Raw genomic sequence first — 15,512 nt, forward strand, 5'->3', positions numbered from 1 at the left:
TGGCTGTTGGCACAGAGTCCTCAGTTCCTCCCCAAAGGTTTGCTCATGACATAGCAGTTGGTTTCCTTCAGAATGAAATATCCGAGAAAGACACACACACACACACACACACACACACACACACACACACACACACACCAATACAAGCTACAAGATCTTTTTTTAATTATTATTTTTTTAAATTTCAACCTTTATTTTTAAATGTTAAACTTACTACAGGCTGATCAAGAAAGATCAAATACGACTTCTTTAAACATGCAATATTTGAAATTAGAAAATTCTGGCCTAAAAACTAGTATTTTTTAAGTTGCAAGAGCATTTCATGAAGATGTTGCCCATTTCGAATACTGAATAAGATCTCTCTCTTCTTTTTTTATTTTATTTATTTATTTATTTATTTATTTATTTGAGAGAGAGAGAGAGAGACAGAGCACAAGCAGAGGGAGCTGCAGGCAGAGGGAAAAGCAGGATCCTTGCCAAGCAAGGAGCCCGATATGGGACTCAATCCCAGGACCCTGGGATCATGACCTGAGCCAAAGGCAGTTGCTTAACCGACTGAGCCACCCAGGCATCCCTCTCTCACTCTTCTTTTTAAGACCAGCAAAGGCCAGGGATATATTTCTTTGGGTTTTCCAAATATTCCATCAGTTTCCTCTCCCCAGACAACACCTTTGTTTTTGTTAGCATCAGAATAAGAAAATCCTGGTGTTTGTCCTGTTTTTCACCCAAAGAGGCCCCAGAGATTTGGACCAGTCTTGTGTTTTCCACTTTTTTCCACTGTGTGGCACTGAGCACATTTTTGAATAAAGATCTTGCCTGCTTCAGCATCTCCCATTTCGCTCACAGGGTCAGCAGCTCTGCCCAGTGCCTGCCTGGAGAACATTTAGCAGTCACCCAGGCAACATGCGCTGCAAGGTTGAGGCTGGTGGTCCCACAGTAGTGCCTCAAAGACCTGCGCTGGAGGCCCAGCCTGGCATGCGTTTACAGGTCTTCCATAACCTAATCTCAGAAGTGACATACGAGGAGGTGGGGATGGATCACTGAGGCTAACTTGGAGTCTAGGTACCACAGAAAGCAAAATCCAAGGTCTGAGCGTGAAGTTGTAACTTGAAATTACAGTATGTGATGTGAAATAATATAAGCTAATGTGTTTGAACACTCACCACATCCAGGAACTATTCTAAGCACTTTACATGTATTATCTCATTTAATCCTCACAACAACTTCATTGTTATTACCCAGAAGGGAAAACTGAAGTACAGAGAGGTTAGTAGCAAAATGGGAGCACTGCTATAAAGAAGGACTTATCAGGACATGAACAGAATTTGAGTGGGGGAAGGTAACTGGCTGTGACCAGTGTCATATGGAAATTTTACTGGCTGATGAACCACCCTTTATAGTTCTTCAACTGCTCAATCCATGCAGTGTTAGGATTCATTTTCAGCTGGCCACAGCAGCTACCCAGGGGCAAATGACAATCCAGCTAAATGCACCCACAGGCCATTCATTTAATAAGCAGTGGGAACCAAACCTAAACCAGAAATTCTCCCCTGATAGGATCCCTAGAATGGTTCCTAAATAGCTAGGTCTCAAGGACTCATCTCTGCCCCCAAGGCTCTTTCTAACTTTGAGTATCTTCTGCAGTCTGGAGAGGTTAGGAACAAGAACGTTTCATTTTTTAAGGAAGCAAATCAGACCCCTGAATTTATCAAGTAGACTGTGGAGAGGACTCACTCTCATTGTGCTCTCACTCCCACAATGCTCACTGTTTATTACATTTCTCCCCAACATGTGCAATCTGGGGGTTGCCCAAAGCAGGCTGTTTTTCTGCACACATTCTGAATGTTCCTCCACAACGGAAAATGCCCTCCAATGTTTCTACTCTGCTTCCGCCGAACTTTCCCGTACTCAGTCAGCTCCTCCCTTCATGCACCACCCCAACCTGTTCTTGCTGCAATTCACAAGATTCCTTTACCTTCTTCCCTTTTCATTTTTCCTTCTCTGTTGTTTTCAGTCTCCATCTTTCCAGCCTTTTGCCTCCTTGATCCTGTCCTACAAAGCCACACCAGTACTGACAAGTGTCTGAGTGTCTGATAAATTACTTACTGTCAACAAAAAGAAAAAAAAAGTAAACTCCAGAGACCCGAGAGGTGAGCTGACTTGGCCTGCTGGGACTCAGTCAGTGTAACTGAGAAGGGCCTCTCTGCCTCCTCCGCAGGCTCCACCTTGCAGGAAACCTTGAGCTCTGAAGTGGAGAGGGGGCCGGGCCCGCTGATATTTTAATAAGTTCCGCAGGTCCCGAGATGGCGCGACAGGCCTTCACAGACTGCAGGTGGAGGGCGGTGGCCTTGCCGCCCCAGACCCCCGGCAGCTCGGGGCAGTGTGCGGTCAGACGGCGGGGCCGGGATGCAGGAGGCCGCGCGGCCTCGCAGACGTCTGGCCCTGGAGCGTCTCCAGGTGCCCGGGTGGGGCCGTGAGCGCCCAGTCAGTCACTCCGGCATGTGGGCCGCGGGTGGGGCGGCGCGGGCGGGCCGGGGCTGAGGGACACTGTTTGCCAACCTTTCAGCCGGAGTGTTTGTCCAGCCAGCCTGTGCGGCTCGCCGGCACCTCTGCCTTGCCCTCCCTTCCTTCCCCGACAGCTTCTGGCGGCCCAAGTGGACGTGGTGTTGCTTCGTCAGCCTCCGAGGCGAGCGCAGGGCCCTGCACCGGTAGGTGCCTGGGGTGGGCGAGGGAGGGCGAGAAAGGGGAGGGCGACAAGACTGGGTGTGTTGTCAGGGGGGGCTCGAGGGGGAGCGCGGAAGGCGCGGGGGTGAGGGGCATTGGGGGAGGCCCGCGGCGACGCCTGGGCTCAGGCCGGCCCGCGCCCCTCCCGAGGGCCCCCTCCACCGCGGCCCGGGCGGGCGGGCGGCCGGTGTCCGGTGTCCGGTATCGGTGTTCGGTGTCTGGAGCCGCCGGCGGATGAGAGGCCGGGGCGTGTGGCCGCGGTAACGGGGAGTCCCGAGGTGGGGTTAGGCCGCAGCGCACTCGGGAGGTCTGGGGGCGATTCTGGGGCGCCGGGCGGGCCCCCGTGTGCCTGAGGGGTGTGCGTGCGCACGTCACTGAGCCCGGGGCGGGCCGGAGGTGGCCGCGTGGGAGGGTCGGGCTAGCCTAGAACTTCTGGACTCTAGCAGAACAGCCCCGGCGCCCCGCGGGTCTCGCGTCTGTCCCGGCCTCCGGGGCTCCCGCACGCCCACCCTCCCGCCGGCCCGCGACGGGCGCCCCCGCCTGTGCCCCCGCAGCGCCTGCACCCGCGGACGAGCGCTCCCACGCACGGGCGGTAGGGCCGTGCGGACCTCCCTCGCCCCAGACCTTCTGGGAGAGGCCCGGGAACCGGTTTCCCAGCGCGCCGGCACGCGGGGCTGCCCTGTGGGGTTCGGGCGCCGCGGGGGGGGGGGGGGGGGGCGTTCGGCTTCAGGGCCGCGCGTCGCCGCCCGCCCGCTGGAAGGTAGACCCAGACGGTGGCCCCAGGCAACCCGGCGACGGTCTTCTTCAGCCAGGTGGGCACCCCTGCCCGCTCCTGCCCTCGGGGTTCACGCGGGCGCCTGAAGGGGTGGGCGTGGAGATGCTAGTTTGTCGGTTTTCTGAGTTGTCATTCCCTTCGCAGGGGTCACAGAGAAGAAGCAATGCACCTCTCTCTAAACTTAGGCTCCTCAGCTCCTAAAAGGTGTTTTGTTTTTTTGAAGTAAACTCTACCCCGAGGCCGGCTCGAACTCAGGACAAGGAGATCGAGAGTTGGGTGCTCTACCGACTGAGCCAGCCAGGCACCCCTCTAAAAGGCTTTTGATTGCCTGCTTACCAGAAACAACTTGGAGCTTTTAAAAGTGAATAAATAAATGAAAGGCATATGTGGGCATAGATTTGGTACATGAGTGGAATTTTCTAGATAAATCCGTATGTACAGTAACTTCAAATTTCTGAAGAATGGTATATATGTACAAAACTTATCAAATTGCTGTCACCTCTGGTAAATTCATTTTATCCTCAAAAATAGCCCTTTTGCAGATAAACTTTATTAGGTAAAGTTGAATAAGATAACTGAAAGTATGAAAATAGTTGGCCATTTTAAAAGAAGTAGAATTCAAACTATATTCTTTTTTTTAAGATTTTTATTATTTATTTATTTACTTATTTGGGAGAGAGAGAGCGAGTGGGGGGGGAGGAGCAGAGGGAGAGGGACAAGTAGACTCCATGGTCAGTGTGGAACCAGAGGTAAGGGCTGGATCCCACCACCTTGAGATCCTGAGCCAAGCCAAGAGTGGGCTGCTTAACTGACTGAGCCACCCAGGCGCCCCCAAACTATATTCTTAATATTAAGGTCTTACTGTCCATATACATTATTGCTATGATTTAGGCTTTACCTCAGGCTTTCCCCCCCCTAAGGTCTCAGAGTCATTAAAAGCACAACTTTTATTTTGTTGAGCAGGGCTATGGAAGATGTGAGAATCAGGCCAAATCTGTGGTATCCTGGAAAACAACTGATCCTATCACCCTTTAGAAATAAATAGCAGATGTGGACTTGTCGCTTGTCATTTCTCTTTTTTTAAGTAAGGTGCTATACAAGAAGAAAACCGAGTTAGCTTTTCTTTTTTTTGGATCTTGAATAACTGGAAGTTTGCTGCACTCAGTTTGTTAAGATAGGGATAGTCATTCTAAGTTTGAATCAATGTCAGTGGTTGTCCTGTGAGGGAGTGAAAGTGGGAAAAACCCTGGTTAGTTTCCTTCTTCCTATTTCCTCTACCCTGGCTCCACTTGTCTGTGCAACTTCACGTAGACTCTATGACATAGTCTTCAAATTACAAAGATGTATAGGTAGGCCTTCATTTCACAGATGAGAAAACAGAGTAGTGAAATGACAGCTGAAAGTCATACCGCTCTTGGATGGGAGTCATACGGCTCTTGAGAAGCCCACGTTGGGGTCCTTGCTGGGTGTTCTGTGAGCACCCTGTGCTGTTTGAGTTTTCCATCTTCGAGCGTAAGGGAGGAAGGAGTTAGTTTAGACCAGCTGGGAATCAACAGCCTTAGAATAGCATGCATATTATTCAGCTGCCTGACCTCAAGGTAGTTGCCCGCTGAGCCCCCAGGTATTCTCTGAGGACACAGGGAAGCCAGTGTCTTTCCTCCAAGATCTAGTAGTTAACTTTAATGCTAAAAATCCATGTTTGCTAGAAAAGGCAAAACAAACCCAAATTAAAACTGTGAAAGAGCTTGAGTATCTCATCACAGAGGTACCATGGAACTCTTCACATCTGTGAGAGGCTGGACCATTTATGCTGCTCCTAGCGGCTGTGAGAGAGGAAACTGAGAACACTAAGTACCCGGTGAATAAAGCAGGCAAACAACATCCACGCCTGGGCCACCATGACAGTTCCCTGCTGCCCTTCCTGGGAGGGGTGGGGGGAGGTTTTTTCGATATCTGGTCTCCCCTCAGCTTATCTACAGTACCTAGATGAGGCTTCTGCCCCTTAGAGGCATTATGTCATGCACCTTCAAGTCAGCATTTATGTTGCTGCAAAAATTTGCTGGTCTTCATTCTGAAATTTCGCATATGGTACCATGTCCTGGGATGTGCTGATTCTGGGCTTACAAAGAAGCTCTACTATACTAGTGGAGTCAGTAGAGCCGACTTAGAGCCAACTGCCCAGCTCTGCCACTTTCCATCTTCTTCATCTGTGAAACAGGGATAGGGAGGGGCTGAATCCCAAGGGTAATTGTGAAAATGAGTTAAAACACACAAGGTGCTTAAGGTAGTCCTGGCACAGCGTGTGTAAGCTCTTATTGTCAGGAGTACTTTGGGGTGGAGAAAAGGAACAATGTGAATTTGGCACTTTCAGGGTTTTGGTTTTTAGGCCACACCATCACTGTTGCTAAGATTCACCCCACTCAAAATGGGGAACAGAACACAAAACCTTAGGCTTCACTGGGTTCCTCCTTTTCTACCATGTTTTATTTCTGTGAAAGCCAATCATTGGAGTCAGGGAATGTGCCAACATAAGGACATTTACTGGAACATCAGGGAGTCATTCACTTTGGTTTTTTTACCACTCAGAACACTGGAGTCAAGTGTGCTGAGGAAACAAATCCTTCCTGTGGTTCCTGTGAAGACAGAGCTCAGCCTCTGGCAAACTCTCCTTTAGTGGAGATTTAGTTGGCCCTGCCCCTCAAGAAGGTTGTTGGGACCCAAGAGTCAAAAAAGCATTACAGGACGTCAATTCTTTGGCTGGTATAGACTTTGAGGGTCATCTTTCAAAGCAAAATACAAAGGTAGGAAGGGAGCCTGGGAGGGACATGACTGACTGAGAGTCAAACACTGCTTTTAATTGTTTTTAAAACTTTTCTCTTTTTTTTTTCTTTTAATTTTTTTAGATGGGGAGGGGTAACAGGAGAGGGAGAGAGAGAATCTTAAGCAGGATCCATCCTCAGTGTGGAGCCCCACTTGGGGCTCGATCTCATGACCCTGAGATCATGACCTGAGCAGAAATTAAGAGTCCAACACTTAACCAACAGAGCCACCCCTAAAAATTTTCTCTTAATATTGTGTTCCATTTGAGTTCCAGTAGTTTGAATGCTGCAGGAGATTATAGGATGCAGTTAGCAAGAATAGTTGTAGCCTCAATAAAGGTCCCAGCTACACAATGGATAGAGAATTTGACTATGTGCTGTGTATGCAAACATTCTGGGGTATCCTGACTGTTGAACATGCTTGTCTAAATGAAGAAACAGCTTTGCAGGGAAGAAGAAGAAGAGGGGAAGCTGCAGGGGACTCCCAGGGAGCTTTACAGTCTGGCCCGTGGAAATGACAAGGTTAAGGAACTAAGAGCAGCCAAGGTATGACTAAGTGATAGTCTGAAGTTTGAGTGTTTGCACTTAGTTTGGCGAAACAAGGTATTTGAGAGGCATGGCTAGATGGTGAGATTATTTGAGCATTGTGCGCACCAAATTACTAGTCAACTTCTTAAACATAGGTGATCCTGAAAAGTCACAGGAAGTAAGCTTTTTTGTGTATCCTGTTATATTGAAAAAAAAAATTAAAAGTCTTAAAAAAAATCAACCAAACAGAAATGCGTAAATGAGGGAAACCCCAGTGGAATTGTCCCTCTCTCCCAACCACTGTGAACCCACTTGTCAGTGCGTGAGTCTGTGGCTTCTTGTTAAAGGAGCCCTCTAAGAAACTCTTTTGTATAGCAGGGATCCTTTGTAACAAACCTCGTTACCTCTTTATTCCCCCAGTTTTTCTGGTCTGTAAATTTAGATTTTATTAAACTAGATATATGAACAGGTACATTTAAAACCTGGTGACCTTCCAGAGTGTACACAAATGTTTTCTCCTGTACCTACACTATTATGGTTCTGGTAGGTCGTCTGGAAATTGCCTTGTCCTTCTTAGAAGTAGCACTAAAGGGGAAATGGGAAAACTGCATTGTGGTCTAATTTCTATTTCTTCTTCTTTTTTTTTGTAATACACTTTTTTTTTTTAAGATATTTATTTATTTGACAGAGAGACACAGCGAGAGAGGGAACACAAGCAGGGGGAGTGGGAGAGGGAGAAGCAGGCTTCCTGCAGAGCAGGGAGCCCGATGCGGGGCTCGATCCCAGGACCCTGGGATCATGACCTGAGCCAAAGGCAGACGCTTAACGACTGAGCCACCCAGGCGCCCCTCTATTTCTTCTTTTTCCTTCCTTGAGGATGACCCCATTTTAGTTTGGTTTGGGGTCGGTAATTCTGTGAAATCTCAAAAACAGTATTTTCTCTTGAAATAAGTTGTTTGGAGAGAACTGTTTAATTTCTTCCTCTGCCTCTTTTTTCTTTTATTCTTTTCTCAGCCATACAGTTGGTGGTTAGGCTCTGAGGTAATAATACGTTTGCTTAGTTGGGAGAAGGCCAAACTTCTGTTAATTTTTTTTGTTTCCCTGAGATTGACCTGTAAAAAGTTAGGGTTTGTTTTGTTTTGTTGATAAAGTATCTGGAAATTACGGGATAGGGGTTACACAAACTCTTAACAAAGTGTGCCTCAGCTTTTCTTCTTCTTTCACCTGAAATGAAAAGTGATACTGTATTTCCTCCAAGCTTAATTCATGAGCCTGCCCCTGCCTGGCGTCTACATTTTAACGCTGCCAGCTTTTTGCCTGTTGCCCTTTGCAGGTTCACGAACAGCATTTTGGACTGTATCTTTGCTGCCAGGAACCAAGAGCCAGTTCGCTGAATTATCGTCCCAGTCACTAGGATTGCTGCGAATCTCTGGGAAGGTCTGTGGGTACGTCCACGTGCCAACGAGGCACACCTGGAAGCCATTTTCAAGAACTTTTGTCACAGGTGTAAAAGACTCCAGGCCTGCAAAGATGCTGAAACAGATACTATCAGAGATGTACATAGATCCCGATCTGCTGGCAGAGCTTAGCGAAGAACAGAAACAGATCCTGTTCTTCAAGATGAGGGAGGAACAGATCCGCCGATGGAAAGAAAGAGAAGCAGCAATGGAAAAAAAAGAGTGCTTGCCAGCGACGTCCAGGCCAAAGAAAGGTAAACTTACCTGTGTCTCTTCTGTGAATGTGTTAGTACCGTGGCTCCCAGCTTGCTTTAATAGTTCGCACTAGTCAGAAGCAAGTCAGGTGCAAGTTCCAGTTTGGTAGATGGACCCTAAATGTTGTTGAGATTCTAATAGTTCAATTTATCAGGAAGTTTATACTTACGTGCACATACCCACACATGCACAGCATTTACCATGAACTTGTGTAGCCGTTAAGCAGATCTCTTACTTGAAACCAGACTGACCTTAAGCTGAAGTAAAAAGTCACCTGTACAGTTTGATTTGAGGGGTCCTAAGGAAGGGCTTCTCTCCCACTTATTGTCACTGGGGTCTGTATCCTACTACCAGCAAAAGAAGGCATTGTATCAGCATTTTTATAGCAATTATGTTTACATTTCTTAGACTTTAAGAGATTTTTCTTTGCGTTATCTTTTTTTAGGGAAACTCCCTCTTAAAATGCAAATACTGCTGTGGGTGGGGGGGAAGTCATACTACACATTTTTTTTAAGTAATCTCTGTGCCCAACGTGGGGCTCAAACTCATGACCCCGACATCAAGAGTCGCATGCTCTACCGACTGAGCCAGCCAGGCGCCTCCATACTACACATTTTTTTAATGTGAGTTAATTTTTCAGCTGTACTTCTTCCTGACCCAAGGAATCCCTGGTTGCTTGAGAGATCCTTTTGAGACCATGAGGGAGAAATTCTTGTACATCAAGATTTAAAGCATATACACACGCAGACGTAGAAAAGCATACATTAACCACCTCTGCTCTTCGCCCTCCCCCAGCACAAATTCTGTCATGGATGAATACATAAGTTGTTTAAAAAAAACAGTTTTCAAGGTCACCCACAGAGGCATTCAAGACCAATTTCTCCTCATTTTTCATTAAGCCAGGAAAAATAAAATGTGATAAAACCACTCAGGGTTTCAGAGATGGAGAAAATGAATCTCACTTGCATGCTGGTATATACAGACTCAAAAAGGAAGTCAGTTTAGTGACCTTTACCTTATACTGCCTTTATTTAAAACCTTTCCAATTAAGCCTTTATAATGATATGGAATAAATATGAATATCTCATTTATTACTATTATCAATAACAGCTATTTGTTAAAAACGTGTTTTATCAGACACTGTGCAAAGCACTTTTATATACAGTATGTCTCATCTTCACAAAACTTCTGCAAAGTGGTATTGTCTGTTTTAGAGGTGGAGAAACTTAGAATCAGCGAAGTTAAGTATTATATGCACAGTCACACCACCAGTAGGTACCCAGATTTTTTGGATTTCACAGTACTCTATACGACCCGAAATAGAATTTTTCCTTCAGTAAGTAACATGTCCAAACTGAAGCATGGCCCTTTTATCTTTCTTAACTGGCTTATACATCTCCCTACATTCTTGAGCCAGATTTATCAGATAGAGCTGGACCTCTCTGGGCACCATTATTCACTGTGAAGAGAGCACACTGATGTGTTGTGTAACTTTGGGACTAGTGAGAGCTGAAGGGTTCTTGCCCCTAATGTCAGTGGCCCAGACACTTTGTAAGATTTTGGGGTTCTCACGTGTGCTGAAGTGGTCTCCTTGTGACTACTTAAGACAGTAATTTCATTTCTTTGCTTAAATTCTTTTTTTGCAGAGTTTGAATCTACTCTTAGAAAATCTATATTATTTTATTAAATGATCATTTAAAAAGTATGTTAATATATGCAGTGAACGTTCTATCAGTATTTCATGCCAAAAGTTTATTACTCCCTTAAATTTAACACTTGGAAAAATACATTTTACACTAAGTTAATTCTCTCTTGTGACTACAGAAAAAGAAAAGCTTTGAGATTCTTTCCCAACTTCCTCTAATAGCACTTCTCCATCTTTCATCTTCTTCTGCCTTTGACGAGAAAGCCAAGATAGTACAAGGCAGTGTTACACCTGGTGCTCCCCAGGGGTGTATCTGTGCTGCGGGCCTACTGTGTGCTTCTGCTCTTTTTGGGCCTGTGCTCCCAGCACCCCCCACCCACCCACCCACCCAGCTTGTACCCCACTGACTTTAGTGCTGCTTTTTCTTAGCAGTTCTTAGCCAGACTGCAGCTTTGGAGATTGTCCTTTTCTTGGCTCATTAAATATATCTTATGCCGTCCCTCCCCCTCATTCCTTCACACCATTTTAGCTCATTACTTGGCAGTTCTTTCATTGTCATCTGGTCATTTCCTTCTCTATAAAGTCCGCTGTGGTGAGTTTTCAGAGCATCACTAAAATGTTAGGATATTGTGTATACCAGGAACATTTTAGCAGTCTTATGGCTAAAGTAGAAAGGGCTGAAAAGCAATTAGAAATATGGATTTAACTTAGTAATAGATCAGAAAATCATTTCAAAATGTCATGGGAAAATGTGATTTTTAGAGAGGGAGAGAATTATGTACCTTGTCTGCCTGCTGGGGGACATGTAATTGGAGGTCTAGAGCTCTGTGTGCAGGATGGTAGCCCCTAGCCACGTGTGGCTGTTGAGCACATGAAATGAGAATGGTCTGGATTGAGTGTGTTCAAAGTGTAAATTACCAGATTTCAAAGACTTGATAGGAAGAATAATGTACAATACCACATTAATAATTTTATATTCATTATATATTGACATGATAATCTTTTGGATAACATGGGCAAAATAAAATTTATTAACATTAATTTCACCTCTTTCTTTTGCTCTCGTAATGGGGCTACTAGAAAATGTATAATTACAGATGTAGCTCACATTTGGACAGTGCTGCTCTAGACTATAAAAATAGCACCACTGAGCTGATGGTGTATCAGACCTGAGCTCAGTGCTTAAATGTATTATCTCATTAAATAATCACAGCCAAGCTGAAGCTGAATTACTGTTCACATTTTACAGATGGAGGAAAGTGAGACTGGGACATTAACTGGCTTGCCCAGGGCAACAGCTAGTAAGTGATAGAGCTGCAATAGACCCTGAGTCTGACTCTCCCAAAGCAGGTGCTGTTAACGAACATGCTACATGTCCAGCTTACCTGGAGCTTAAGACATTATTTTTGTCTGCAGGTGCCTTGCACACATCTAAGACGTATGCTTGCGTCAGGGCCCTGCCTTTGTTCTGTGTGATTTCTTTCTGGTAACACAAACAGTAGAGGCCTTCACTAAGTAGAGGATTGCCCAGCACTTGTTTCATTGGGCCTCCAAGCAGACAGAAAGCTAAGCAGTAGGCTGGGATCTGGTTGCTGTGTGTGGTGCAGGAGGGGCTGTGTGTACCCTTGAAATGGACTTGGATTTGTGAAACTTCATTTGCTGCATTCTTGTTGCTACCAGGTGAACAAGTTCCCTTATGCAGAGCCTTCCCTTTTTCATGAAATGACCAGAAACCTGCAGTGGCCCTTCCTCCCCTCCCTTCATGCTTGAAGTCCCTGCAGTGACCTCCACTGATGGATTCAGTTCTGATCTAGTTGACTCCTCAGCCTCATTGGATTCTGGAGTTGCCTCTCTGAATCTCTTTCTTGATGTCCTGGGTCTCTTGCTTTCTCCATAATGGTCTCTTTTTTATCTCTACCTGACTCCTGAATGTCCATATTCCCCCAGGGTGCCTCGCTCTGCACTCCTGGCTTGTAACCTGGAGGTGGGGTTGACAGGCTCATAGACTCCTTTGATAATTTAGTGAGAGCTTGGATCAGGGAAATGCACACAGACAACATTTTGTGTATAGTTTTACAATGTTCACAGGCTCCCTAAATCTTGTTCACAGACTCTCAGGTTCACAACTTCTCTGTGGTTAAGGTCTAGGTTTAGGTTAAGGTCTCTGTATTTTCTCCCTGGGGCACCACTTCTACCTTTTTTTTAGAGAGAGAGAGCATGAGTGGTGGCAGGCTGCGGGGGGTTGGGGGTTTGCAGTGGGCAGAGGGAGAGGGTAAGAGAGAATCCCAAGCAAGCTCTGTGCTCAGTTTGGAGCCGGACACAATCCTACGACCACGACCCTGAGATCACGACCTGAGCCAAAATCAAGAGTCAGAGGACCCACCGCCTGAGCCACCCCGGAGGCCCCCGCTTCTACCTTTTAGGGCTAAATACCACCTATATGCCAGCGATGCTTAAACCCCTACTGCCAAGCCTGGCCTCTCACCTGCTTTGGCCTCAGTGGCCATTCCCTAATGAGTACCCCCAGTCAGATGACCCGTAAGCTCATCAGTGGCACCTCAGTCCTCCTCACCACCCCCAGGCCTGACCCTGCCTCTCATTCTCTGTTATAATCAGTGGCACTGCTTTTTCCCTTATCACTGCAGCCAGAAACCTGGGAGCCACACTGCTAGTCACTGAACCCTGTAGATTTTACTTCATCTGTTCCTTTGCCTAGAGCTTTTACCTTCCAAAGGTGCTGGTCTGTTAGGATGTGCCAGACGTAAGCATTATATTTATGCTATTTCATGTAAACCTCACAAGAATCTGGGACGGTACATGTTGTCACCTTTCTTCTTACAAATAAGGAGACAAACAGAAAGTCATTTGTATGGTCACTGGTAGAGCCAGGATTTGAATCCGGGTCCAGATCTACTCCAAGTCTGTTCTGAATCACTGGTTCTGGCCCCGTCTCCTGTCTCCCTAACTCGGGGCTTAGTAGTTTAGCTGGGCTTATCTTCTTCCACGGTGAGCACCCGTCTGTGGGTAATTACTGATCTCCTCTTCCCGTTCACCCTCCTGAGTCCCTGGATGAAGCTGGTCTCCTCTCCTGACTCGAGTTCTCACTTGTCTACAGCACCACCTGCTTTCCTGGGCTATAGCCCAAGCACCGTGCAGGTTCTCCAATTTCCTTTCTGTCCTTTTGTCTCTAAAATAAACGTAATAATTATTTAAAATTTTAAGATGGACTTTGATATTAGCAACTATAAGATTATGAACCCTGGTTAACAAATCTAGCAAACAGTGGGGAAAGCAACAGTCGTAAGTAATTTCAGCAAGTCTCTATGGGACTCTGCAAGCACGTGGGGCTGGGTTTCACCCTCTCTTGGCCTGTCTTGCTCTTCAGGGCTGGTGGGGAACGTGATGGTGACCCCATGCTCGAGCTTGCTCATCAAAGCCCTACATTCATTGTCCTGGCCTCCCTTTTGGTGGGTTTCCCTTTTGCTCTCAGAAGTGTTTCAGTTTGGACAGTGCATGATGAGGCTGCCTTAAACACAGGTCTTGCAGTCTCACAGACTGGTTTTGAATTCTGGTTCTAATTTCACTAGCTCTGTGATCTTGGGCAAGTTAAATACCCTCCCTGAACCTCAACTTCCTCATTGTAAGATGGGGTTAGTAATAGCCTTGGGTGGTACTCTAAATATTTAACGGTAGACATGGCATGGGCATCAGTTAGAAGGGACATGGCTATAGTACTTGAGTCCTAAAGGTGCCCACCAGCCTGGCATTCACCTTTTTGTTTCTGGATGTGGGGGTGGGGGTCCCTAGAGGAGAGGACAGAGTGGCAGGAGATACTTGAGAGGTTGGGAGTTTAGGGAAGTATATCATATTTTAACAACTGGGCACTGGTAGGTGCTGCTGTCAGCCCTGATGATACTCCCATTGTGTTTAATACGTAAATTTTTTAGGAGGCCCCTGGTGTTGATGCTCTGGCATCACTCAGTTTTTGGTCTTCTCTTTGTAGGGACATGGTATATAATTCTCTCTCCATCTCTTATCCTCGCCTGTTACTATGGTTGTCCTTCTGAACTGGATCTAGTTGGAGTAGAGACCAGTTGTTGACTGTCTGAATCACAGTCTTAGTTTGGGGAGAGCCCTGGGAGTTGCATTAACCTGCACCCGAGATGATCCACACTGATACTTCCAGTCTCTCCTGCTGCACCCCTGGTGGGCCCACCATGTGGGGAGAAGTCAGACACAATGATGATGTGAGCAGTGTCACACACTAAGGCTGGAATAAGCCTGGCCATTCCCATGCCAAGGACGTGTGTTGCCCCATTTTTTATGTGATATTTCACAACATTGCCTCGTTAGAGATTGTATATGGTGAATGAGGTGGGGATGAGAGTCTCTGTGCAGCAGTTCTTTGTGGTGTGGTACGAAGCAGGACTGATCCACTGTTCTAGAAAAGTTGGTTTTAGAAGTTCTCAAGAATCCCTAAGCTAGCAAACATGAAGAACACTGTAGCATACAAACATGATTCAAGGACTGGAAACCTTATAATTAAATGGAAGTGCTATGAAAAGGTCCCTCTCTTACTGTCCTCTGATTAAAGACTGCATATAATTTCAAGGTGAAGTAGACAGAAAATCCAGAATCTGTGGATAGCATTAAATTATAAGATGCAGTACCTGCCCCAGTAGGATCTCTTAAGTGTATACCTTTACCTTGAGGAAGTACACTGGGGACAGAAATGTGGGTGTAGGTCTATCAGTTTTCAGCTCTTAGCAGACAGGAGCTTTTTCTCCTCTTCTTGTCAACATTTTCTTCCTTACCTATTCTCTGCATACTCCTCCTGCCATCATTCCCCTGCTCTGGTCCCTGGCATCCTTCTGCTCTCCGCTCCCAAAATCCCAAGTGTAAAACTTGTCCCTGTTTCTTCTATTTAAAGAAATCTTTCAACCATCCATACTCCTAAGCTGCCCTTTATGTCTCATAGGCCTGTAATATAGTGCCCGGAACATAGCAGATGCTCAGTAAATATTTGTTGAACAAGTAACTGAATTTTCTTTTACTTCCTTGCTAATAAACTTCCCCAGAGCACATACTTACTTACAACCTCCACCTTTTACCATCCTTTCTGTCCTGCTTTTGTAGCCTGTCCCCCGCCTGTCTCCTTAAAAATACTCTCTGAGGTCAGAGACTTCTGAGACCCTCCTCAGGGGTCTTCATCCCCCTTTCTATGTCTCCAGGGCATGGAGCACCATCTCTCTTGACCCCATGGCAGTGCATTCTCCCCAGGCTCCTATATTATCTTGTGTTTAGGAATC

At 46.2% G+C, this 15,512-nt stretch overlaps 1 protein-coding gene and 1 pseudogene across 1 annotated transcript in view; one reads left to right on the plus strand and one right to left on the minus strand.

Moving 5' to 3' along the window:
• Positions 1-320: 320 nt before the first annotated feature.
• LOC116637693 lies at positions 321-835 on the minus strand (annotated as a pseudogene).
• A 1,475-nt stretch (positions 836-2,310) lies between these two features.
• The window catches only part of SH2D4A (SH2 domain containing 4A), a 60,560-nt gene continuing 47,358 nt past the window's right edge, over positions 2,311-15,512 (plus strand). The window contains exons 1-2 of the mRNA XM_032413797.1: positions 2,311-2,708; positions 8,180-8,557. Coding sequence (XP_032269688.1) covers positions 8,377-8,557 — 181 coding nt within the window. The 5' untranslated portion in view covers positions 2,311-2,708; positions 8,180-8,376. The remainder of the gene's footprint in view (positions 2,709-8,179; positions 8,558-15,512) is intronic.

The sequence above is a fragment of the Phoca vitulina genome, unplaced genomic scaffold (genome assembly GCF_004348235.1).
Source record: "Phoca vitulina isolate PV1807 unplaced genomic scaffold, GSC_HSeal_1.0 scaffold15, whole genome shotgun sequence".
In the NCBI taxonomy this organism is placed as follows: Eukaryota; Metazoa; Chordata; class Mammalia; order Carnivora; family Phocidae; genus Phoca; species Phoca vitulina.